Below are 11,099 nucleotides of genomic sequence, written 5' to 3' on the forward strand. Positions count from 1 at the left end.
TCAATAGTCAGCCGCGGACGATGACTGGTTTTCGACTCCGGACGACCGGATTTCATAGGTACTAATCATACTCCAATCCAATTCATTTAACGAGATCTTCACTATTATATTTCGTACCTGAATATAAAACTATATTTTTGTAATTTTGGAGATACTTTTAATTATTTTCACTATTATACCTACCTATACATGTCATATTATTATATATTATATATTATATATTATATATTACACAATCTTTTTTGAATCTTGAGAATAGCCTCAACGAATTAAAAAAAAAAAAAAACAACGAGGGTTTGGTATACCCAATAGTCAGTAGGTATACAAATAAATTGGATTCCGATTTTTGTGGTCGACTTTCAACTCTGTGGCAATAACTCGCACAGGAAAAGGAATCAAAATTAATATTTTTCCCAATACCTATTGTTTTATAATCTACTATTAAAATTTGAAAACCATTATCCTCGATATAATAGATTTAAATAAAATATATATTATAATATTCGTTTTCACGCATAATATAGGTAGGTAGTAGCCAGTAGGTACTGCATCAGAACGACACGAAATGTCTAAATACGGTACTTGTACATCAGATATTTTCTAGTAGACTTAACCTAACCTCGTAAATGATTGCCGTAAGCATAGAGTTACTATCTATGGTCGTAAGATACCTACTTGCTTCCGGTCCGCGTAATTTTAATATTCGTACACGTTTGTAACAGCAAAATATTTTAAAACCAGCTTGTCACCCTGCATTATCAGCATCCCACTCCATTTACCAAAGAAATGGAAACGAAAAGAGGGGAGAAGGTGTTTATCCACAATTGCCAAAACTGTTGGATGTTATTAAAATAAATAAAATATTTACCTACAATATCAAAATATGCATAATGCATAACTGTAAATTATGATACTCACTATAGTCTGAAGAAACGATATTACCAAATACTAGCAATCGAATAACAACATGGACCAAGCCCGATTCCTAAGCTAATATTGAGGTGTTTGGATAAGCCTTCCGCCGCCCTAAACAAAATCTAAAAAAAAAAAACATCGTCATGAGCGGCTCGAAATAAAAACAAAAATACAAGTATACAGCAACGCCATCTCTCGACAAAAATGAACGTCATGTGTACATCTTAAAACTAAAAAGGACATCGACGACGACGAAAGCTGATGATCACGGTCTTAGATTATGATGATGCTGCCATTTTCGTCCGGACCAGTTGCACCATAGTGGGTACTGGGTAGTACTTGATTGTATCCTATGAACATTTAAATTATATCATATTTATTTGCTGGATTTAACGACTTTGCGGCCTTTGATCTTGGATTTATGCATTTTCATCGTAAATTTAGCAGTTAGCAAGTTATATATTATTCCAATAGTACTAAATACCCATATTTTAGTTTTAGGGGTTACCAGATGTAGGCATCAGGAGTCAGAACTTTTCAGATGTTTGTTGGATAAAGTGTATACTATTAAGTAGGTAATAAGCAGTGGCGACTTAAACTTTTATTCCTCGACTCACCTTTAATATTTTTATATCATCTACCCTAAACATTTTTTCACTACCCTCCTTCCAAATAGTGGATTCATAAGTTGTTAGTCTTTAATATTTGTTTAAACTTCCTTTCTTCTAACCAATAATGTTTGGCCCTTTTATTATTTTCCATAATTTTTCTTTATGAAATTCTTGTAGGGGGTATGCAGTACAAAGAATCTTATTATTTAAATAATTTACCTTTAGTTGGTAAATGGTTAAATTTTTTTTTTTCACAACATGTTATACCTATTACTTACCTATTAATTCTTTGTAAAATAAAAATTGCTATAGTTAACTGTAAAGGTATCGAATATTTAAATATACAAGATGGTAATTTTAAATTATTTAATTTAATAGTAATAGGTACTTACCAGATGGAGTAGAACATGTATTTTCAATAGCATCAAATTTAGTTGTACAATTTTTTTTAGCACTTGTACTAGCATAGCTATTTAAATAACGTTTCATTGCATTGACAAATATATTAACAGTTCACATATGACAAGGTCAGGCGGTTAGCATTCAGGTGTCAATACAAATAATCAAATTGCAAAATATAATATTCCATAAGTGCTTCTTAGTTCTTAATTCATCATTATTTATACCTATATAATCATTAATTAATATCTGATATCAGTGCTATCAACTATCATTCAGTGGCGTATACATAACTTTTGTATGGGGGGGGATCAGTTGCAAACAAATTATTATGGAACAAAAATACCTAAACTATATATGTGCACATTTAAATACCTAATAAATGATAAAACATATATATTCAATACATTTTATTTTAAATTCTACAAGTAGTTATATGTAGTTATGACTTGTTCGTACAACTGACATAATATTTGTGGTTGATTTTTGTTTTTAGATAATAATATTTATTATTTAAGCTATTTTTAGCTATTTTTATATTTATTTTTCTAATGTATAGGAAAATGTATTATTATACGCACGGACATGCGGGCGTCGTCTCCGCCGCGTTGATATCGGTGACGGTGGCGACTGGCGACGGCCCGTGGCTGGTCTGCCACATATTATTATCTTATAATAATTTATTATACTTGTATAATATATAATATACATATTATCAAATATCACATAATACGATTATATGAATATGAAATAAATATATGATTACTGATTAATATTAAGTAAATTATTTTTAATTAATTGTTGAAATAAAAATTTACAAAAAATCCTTGCCATTTTTTTTCCTTGTAATTTCCTTACATTAAGTCATTAAGAACACTATTTTATAAAATTTAAAAAAAGGCCTATTGGGGGGGGATCTGACCCCCACATCCCCCCCCTTGTATACGCCCCTGTGTCTATCAAGCATGAAGCATATTATATTAGTTCGGCTTTGTTTAATAAAATTATATTTAATGGTATAAGATTAAGAAAACGACTGAATCGCTGACATTCTACAAATAGCTGTCGGGTACGCACTGACTATTTAAAGACTTATAACTGCGGTTAGTATATTATTGTTTTTAAAACGGGTATCAAGACCCTATTATATTGTATTTTTTTCAGATAAAGTTATTTCCGGTTCCGCGAATATAAAAATTAAATTATTACAATAATAATTGTATTACTTAGTAGTAATCACAATAGATTTTTCTCAATGTGCATAATCACATTTTTGATAATTGGTAAAAATAATTATATTTTGAATTTGGAGGGGGGGCCGGCCCTGGGCCAGAGTATATTTAGGGTTAGCGTTAGGCCCACCCAAGCCCCCCCCTGACTACGTGCCTGCATAGTTCACCCACCCATTAATATTTTTGTGAATTACGTGATTCAAATATGTATAGCTCCATCGAGCCACTACTGCTAATAAGTAATAAATAATAATGTATTCAAAAGTTCAGATTTTGGTAAATTACTTCCAAACTTTTTCCTAATCTTATTAAGGTCCCCACGGCCCACACACTGCAGCGGTGGCGGTGGCGGTAAATTGCTGCAGGACACGTTTCACCGATCACCGCGGCGGTAAAGCCAAGACAATACAATTTAACGCCACCGCTGCAGTGTGTGGGAGGGGGGGACCTTAAGAATATTAAGTATTACTAAATTACTTAACATAATCAACACAATAAAGAAAATATAATCTAGATGTGCTATCACAATAAATGAAAAGATGTCACATGCATAGACCTTATACTATAAAAAAGTATATAGTATAAGGTCTATGGTGGCATGTAGTTGTCATCACATCCACCACCAGCAATAACAAAAAGCGGGTAAGTGGGTAACGCTCTGCTGTACAATGATAGGTGACAATTGTCAATTAGGTGTCTAGAGAATCGCTTTAATGGATATGTTAAATTTGAATACAATAATCATGGTATACGAAAAACGATTCTGAGCGAAGACGGTCAATAATATTACTAAGTATGAGTGTATGACACTTACTAATGTTATGATATTATTGTGATCAAAAGTAACACAATGCGTTTGAAGCATCTAAAAGATCAATAAGCCAGACACAATTACAAGGATTGGTGTTGATGGATTTTATTTTTGAAAACATATTTGAATTTGCAATCTATAGTCTTTTAGATTTCGATTGAAGCAATTTTAGGTATTCAAATTAATTATTAAAATATTAATAATAAAAAGTACCATAAATTTCCTTTATTTTAAGTACGTGTTCAATTTTCCCAATATCAAAAATTTCCTCGATCTTTCTAGAAGACTAGAATACAAATTAAAATCTATTTTCTAAATTAAAAGCCATCAAACACCCCAAGCTTTACACTTTTGTCTGGCATTTTGGTTGTTTTACATATTTTTCTCGGCCTACACTAAAAAAATAAAATCAATATTTTGCGTAAAAATCTCAGTTTTTTGTTTGTTAAATTCACTTTCCTACCAGAAAAGATGCTGTTGAAGAAAATGTACCTATTGTCCACCATCTTTATTTATATTATATGCTCTGAGTGGTATATTATTCAGCGTTTATTTAATATTTACATTCGAGAAAATTAACAAAATTAAAACATTTTTATTTAACCGAATTCTTAACAACGAATAACACAATAATATTAAATAAAGAATACATTTTGTTTTTAACAAACATAAACTGTAAAGTTTTTTGTGGTTATTTGAGACCAATACTATATGTTAAGTTTCTGAAGCATATTATTTTGCAACAAGCTCATACCACAAACAAAAAATACACAATATTAAATATATATGAACTGGTAAATCATTGTCTAACCACCAAAAATTTTTCACATTTTCAATTTGTTTCAAACATAATTATGGCTATAATTAGTCGATAAAATTAACAAACATTTCTATAATGATATTTAAATAGCTTAACAAATACACATTTATATCTTTAAATCATAATGGACATCTATCACAGACAAATATTTTTATGCGTTAAAAATAAAATAAAGTAGAAAAATTTAATGACTAAATTATCTCCTATAAAGTATAAACAATTGGTAGGTATTGAGAAAAATAATTATAAAACAATAAATAAGAGGAGAAAGAACAACATAAAAAGCGGTTTAATTGGTTATAGGGTATCGCATTTAAATGTTAAAAGAGTTGTATAAAATTAGTCGTAGAACCATCTCGCCACGCAGGGTCATCAACGAGTTTTGCCCGACATAGTGGACATGTTTGCTCGCGATCAAACCATTTGGCCACGCAAGCTTCACAGAATATGTGTTGGCATTGCAACAAAACAGGTGTAGCATACTCGTCATGGCATATTGGACAATTGTTGCCAGCTATAGTCAGCTGCTCTTTACTCGGTGCTGTACCCAATGCCTAAAATTTGCAATAAGATTTTGTTAGGTAAGTTAACTTAAGAGGATGTAAATAAAAAAATTGTACGTGAAGTAATTAAATCAATGTTGCAGATGTGACAGAGAGAAAACTAATATTGCATGGACATACTCTTAATAAACAGCATTACTGATTAATAGGAAATACAAATTTAATTTTCCTATGCATATTTTTAAAATAATATTTAGTTAGACAATGTAAAATATTTGAATCATTAAGTATTTTTTTACAACTCTATAAAATACAATAGGCAAAGTAGGAAATTATTGCAAAATCGCAAAAATTGCTATTTTCAAACAAACACTAATTATTTTTAATAAGGATAAGTACTAAATTGTCTAGATAATCTAAAGAGAAAAATAAAAAGTAATTGATACTTTTTATTTCTATAATATCTATACAATTATGCACAATAAAAATATTAAAATTTTGAATACTGAGTTTGTATGACTGAACGAAACATTTACAACTTGAATATAATATTGACTTTATAATAATTTGTAACAGCTTGGTTGCAGTATAAATAATAATTAATTATTTAGAATGCAACCAAAATCACCAAAATAATGATATAACCATATTAATTAACTTACAACATTCTGAAGTAATTTGTATGAGGCTGTCCACCATAGTTTCACACAACCCATTAAATCGGTACCTTTTGACACCATGTAAGCGGCAGATAAAAAGACTCCAATCACCTTTTTCGGACCCTGATAAGATTCTAACATGTAATACAACCAAGGTTGAATCGGCACACAACACCGATATAATTGAGATGTAGCTTCAATGAACAGGTATACTTTTCCCTAAACAAAAGTATAAGAATACATTTATTTATTTAAAATAGTAATAATTTACCTATTATGACTAATAATATAAAAATGTACGTACTCGTTTAATAATTGGTAAAACCTTTATTGGCATCATGATAATTATTATTTTAAAAATGATTGTTATTAATTTTAAAATGTAATCATCCACTGCTATTGACCATAATAGATTGCTAATTGTCAAGGACTGAGTGAAAGGGGGAATGAATATTAACCTAGAAATATAAACATAATACATCAATTTTACTATAAACATTGAGTTTCTTAAATACTAATAATAAATTACTAATAAAGATTTAGTTTTTATATGAATTATAATCACCCAAAGTGTAAGTTCATGTCGGTGTAGAAGAAGTAGAATAGAAATACAGACATGGCCATATGACAAATAGCAAACAACAAAAAGCCAATACTGCGCTGTGATTGTTTGGCCACCTCACGCTTTACCACATTGTTGAAGTAACGAAATGATATAAAGAGCACCAAAAAGAGTAGAATAGCTGTAATCACAAGATACATACAAGCACGTTCGTTAGTCGAACCTTCAGGCCATATATCTTTTTAGTTATGCTTACAAAAACAGTTGAACAGAGTAGCTGTTTAATTTACCTGGAATATGGTCGAATACAGCTTTTGATAAAAGTATCAATAAGAATGGAATGTATTTAAGAGCTACACTCAGCATTTGAGCGATTTCTGGGTTGTGCCGAAGAACATCGTCTTCGCTTTCTGGAAAACAGTACAATTCAATATTAATGAAATATGAGTGGGTACTAAAATTATGTAATTACTAAATTTAAATTTTCTTCAGAAAAATCAAGGTTTAAACTAAATAATTTTTAATGGAATATTATTCATGTAATCATGTTAACTTTTAAGTTTAATAGTATTTGATAAAAGTCTACTGGAAATATTTTAATCATGTATACAATTATAAATATAAAAAAATAGTAATAGAGTATACCACTGCTACAATATAATCTTTATAATATTATGATACACACAATGTTACATTAATTACTAATTATACAACTCAAATGTATTATTAGTGTGTAATAACAAATAATTAATTACAAATAAATTTAAATAAGAATACTTAAATACAAATTTAATATTTTTATTTCAATAGGTAATATTTACTACATTGTCTACATTTGAAAGCATGCTGTTTTTATTGTACAATTTTGTATTTCTAAATATCTATTATTTCCCATTTTAAATATTTATATAAGTATTCTATAAAGAATTTGGAAATATTTAAGCATTTAAGTACTTAAAAAGTTAATAAATATTGTTAAAACAAAATATAATTTTAAAAAAATTTAAAATTAATATAAAAATGAAATGTTTTTTTATCACATAGGTTTCCAAGGTAGGTATGGTACCTATTTATTTTAATATTAATGATAATTCTTTATTTACGGAATAAATTCCAATTACAAAGATTCTGTGAAGTATAGTGATTGTAGCGTACAAAAGTACATGTTAATGTTTTTTTTTTTTTAAAGATATCGTAAATTTACTAAATGTCAATGACATAATAAATATAATTTATAGTAGTAATTAACATGACAATTTATATTATGGATGTAACTACTTAGTATAAAACAAAAATACTAAATAATTAGGGATAGTTAAGAAAAAATGTTTACCTGCAGGGAGTTGTTATTCAAAATTAACAAAACAATATTGAATATACTAATATTAAGTAGGTATATTACTTAAAATGTAAATTACATTAATAAGGTATTATTAGAATTAACTTATAATTCAAATAACTTACGGTTTTCATTGTTATTATTATTAGATCCATTAAGTGAAGATCCTCCTGGACTTTGAGGCAGCTGTTCTACGTTTAAATCTGAGCTCGATAAATTCATATCTATTGCTACATCATTGTTTGGTTCAGTAAGTGATCTTTGAGTAGTCAAAGGCAGTCTTTGTGATACTGGAGTTGTTGCAATCGGTCTAACCTCTCCTATAAAATTCAATAGGATAAATTCTACTTTTAGATAATAATTCTTATAAGTCAATATTATACTGATGATACCTGCAGTTATGAAGTTTTGGTCATCTGTTTCTGTTATACTGGGTGGAGATAGAGGTAAATGAGCATTGTTGGTGTTCAAATTCAACCAGGTAGGCAAACTCAGGCGTACAGATGAACTGGGACCAAGCGGTTGTGGTGACCCAGGATCGGGGTTGCGTGCCACTGTAATTATTGGTCGCAGTTCTTCAACTACGTTGTGCACGTTGCTTCGAAACATGGCTGAACCTTCAGCTGCTCTACGCTCTATGTGCATCATAAGATCAGCCGCAAGGCTCATACGACGACTAGCAACTGGCACAGCCGCTCTATTATCTGTTTCCGATTTGTGAACGTAAAGACATTTGACAATATATACAGACAAACTTATTGACGATTACCATTATCAGACGCTGCAGTTCCAGGTTCATCATTTAAATTGGACATTGTTCAAAGTTAAAACATAAGCAATAATTGTAGAATATAGTTAAAATATTATTATTTATTTCATCTAATTTATGAGTCTCATTTTATTATTTGTAACACCGTAGAAAAAACAATGACGTATCACCCAATATATACATATTCGGGGTTATGAGATTGTAAACTGAACGTCAGAACGTCTGAATAAAATTAAATAACATAATAGAATGACTTTAAAATACGTTTACTCGTCAATCATGAGTGTAAAAGTTTATGACATCATTATTACAATTTTTTTCTTATCAATTATATTAGTCATGTTTACTCATACACATATGTTTTTTCTTAGATTTTAATCAACCAAGGTTATCTGAATAAAAAGAAACAAAAACACACAGAATCAAAATATCAAATAGGCTTTTACATACCTACTTTACTGATTTAAATACGAAAAAAAAGTTTAAAAAACCGCGTAACTCGCTCTACTGTATGGTAGTTGTCAATAGTTGAGTACTTGAGGATACCTCCGACTACCAGCTAGTCATTGTGTAGGTCAATGTATCATAATTCATGACTAATGGATGTGATAAGTTTGAATTAATTGATAAATCATAATCATTATTACGATTCTGAGCGAAGACGGTCTGTGGTCTGTGAACCTATATTTTTAAAGATGTTGTGTTCAGACTTCAGTGTTGTATACAAGGAAGATAATGTATGGGTCAGATCTTCCCCCTGTCCTTTTTTTGAATCAAAAAAAAATGTGAAAACTCAATCAAATTCAAACAATAGCGTTCCAAATAATAGCATAGACAAAATTACAATTACAATTTTTGATTGGTGGAGGGCCGGCAAAAAATGTATACAACCCCTTGATACAAAAATGTGATTAAGTTCTGTAAGAACATCAAACAAATTTTGCAAACTTATGAAACAAATAACAAACAAAATACCTACCTAATATTGTGTACGTGGTCGGAAATTTCAATTGGGGTCTGGGAGTGTCAGTAAAATATATACTATATTATATTGTTCATATTCATTAAACAATTTAGTTCTATTTATTTATTGGTATTGTACACTCAATAATAATATAATATATACAAATATATGATACATAGCAACAACATAGACTTGCGTACAGGGGCAGCAGATGCAGCATAATATGCTGCCCCCGAACATTTTTTTGGACAACCCCGGCCATCAAATATTGAATCATTTTACCTCCATGCAATTATTATAATGAGGTAAAAGGAAAAATACGATGTGATACACAACCAAACGTTACAATTACTAAGTCAATTAGTATTAATATAAATTGTAACTAAATTTAATGATTTACCCGACGAAACTAATAAATAGTTTTGTAGGTACCAATATCGGCAATATCAAAGCAATATCGGGAATGTTAAACGGCCTTATATTTCTTCCTCTCGAATATGTTTTCGAGGTTCGACGGTATGGCTTACCTTAAAACAATTGTTTCTACTAAAGGAGAAGATCTTTTAAATTATTTTGACGCAACCTACGAAAATGGACTACTTAGAAAAGTAGGGGTTGGTAACAAATTTAAATTTAAAAGTATAAGTCTACTTTTTCTTCCGAGTGTAGATACTTGGAATGTATATAAAACAACGATTAATTACCATTACCACCGAACGAATAATATATGCGAATCGCGGAATAACATATTAACTATTAAGTCACTCCTAAAGTTATTTTTTCGTACACTTATGACTTTTTTATAGGGTATTACAAACACTTAAAATCACTTAATTTTTGTACATAATAATATTATGTAGAGGTTAGGTTTTTAAACTTTTTTTCCATTAATCCCTTCTCATACAAAACGTCTATGTATATGTCACTACGGTCTATAGTGTTGTATTATACATAATCACATAGCCTATAGGTATTCATATTGCTATTTGTAATTATTTTACTAAAAATAAATCGTTTACCTACCTATATTACATAAAAATATTATTTCATATAACATTAAAAGCCGTTATTAACATTTACCTATAGTAATAACCTATAGTAATTAATTGGTAATAACAATTACCTATAGTTTACCTAATATAACTATAACGACGTAAACAAGGGCGTAATTAAGGGGATAGATCCCCACCCCAGAGCCTTTATAATTTATGTATACAAGAAACTCAGAGTTTCTTTTCTTTTTTAATGTACTATTATGTATATTATATTATATTACAAACAAAATAAATTTAATATTTTAATAATTATTATTTAATTTTAATATACACAATATTTACATTTTGTAGAATTTATTTTAATATTGTATAAGTATACTAAATTGTGTAGAATTTTAAAGCAAAATTCAATAATTGAATGTATAGTTTATTAGTTTTAGGATTTTCGATAAAATAGTATTTACAGCTACCATTCACCACTGTACTTGAAAATTTAGTAATTATTATATTATATTTATTT

General features: G+C 29.2%; 1 protein-coding gene across 2 annotated transcripts; it reads right to left on the reverse strand.

Moving 5' to 3' along the window:
* Positions 1 to 4,543: 4,543 nt before the first annotated feature.
* Positions 4,544 to 8,937, reverse strand: LOC132943738 (RING finger and transmembrane domain-containing protein 2-like). 2 transcript variants are annotated; one of them, XM_061012819.1, is made up of 8 exons: positions 8,621 to 8,937; positions 8,244 to 8,555; positions 7,977 to 8,171; positions 6,803 to 6,922; positions 6,516 to 6,735; positions 6,255 to 6,408; positions 5,954 to 6,169; positions 4,544 to 5,342 (listed from the first exon to the last, which is right to left on the reverse strand). In XM_061012819.1, the coding sequence occupies exons 1-8, from the start codon at positions 8,664 to 8,666 to the stop codon at positions 5,109 to 5,111; spliced, it is 1,497 nt and encodes a 498-aa protein (XP_060868802.1). In that variant the 5' UTR covers positions 8,667 to 8,937; the 3' UTR covers positions 4,544 to 5,108. The 2 variants fall into 2 exon arrangements, with proteins under 2 accessions (XP_060868802.1, XP_060868803.1); XM_061012820.1 differs by having other exon boundaries at positions 6,516 to 6,693; positions 8,621 to 8,935.
* Between the last annotated feature and the right edge of the window lie 2,162 nt (positions 8,938 to 11,099).

This window comes from Metopolophium dirhodum, chromosome 4 (assembly GCF_019925205.1).
Source record: "Metopolophium dirhodum isolate CAU chromosome 4, ASM1992520v1, whole genome shotgun sequence".
In the NCBI taxonomy this organism is placed as follows: domain Eukaryota; kingdom Metazoa; phylum Arthropoda; class Insecta; order Hemiptera; family Aphididae; genus Metopolophium; species Metopolophium dirhodum.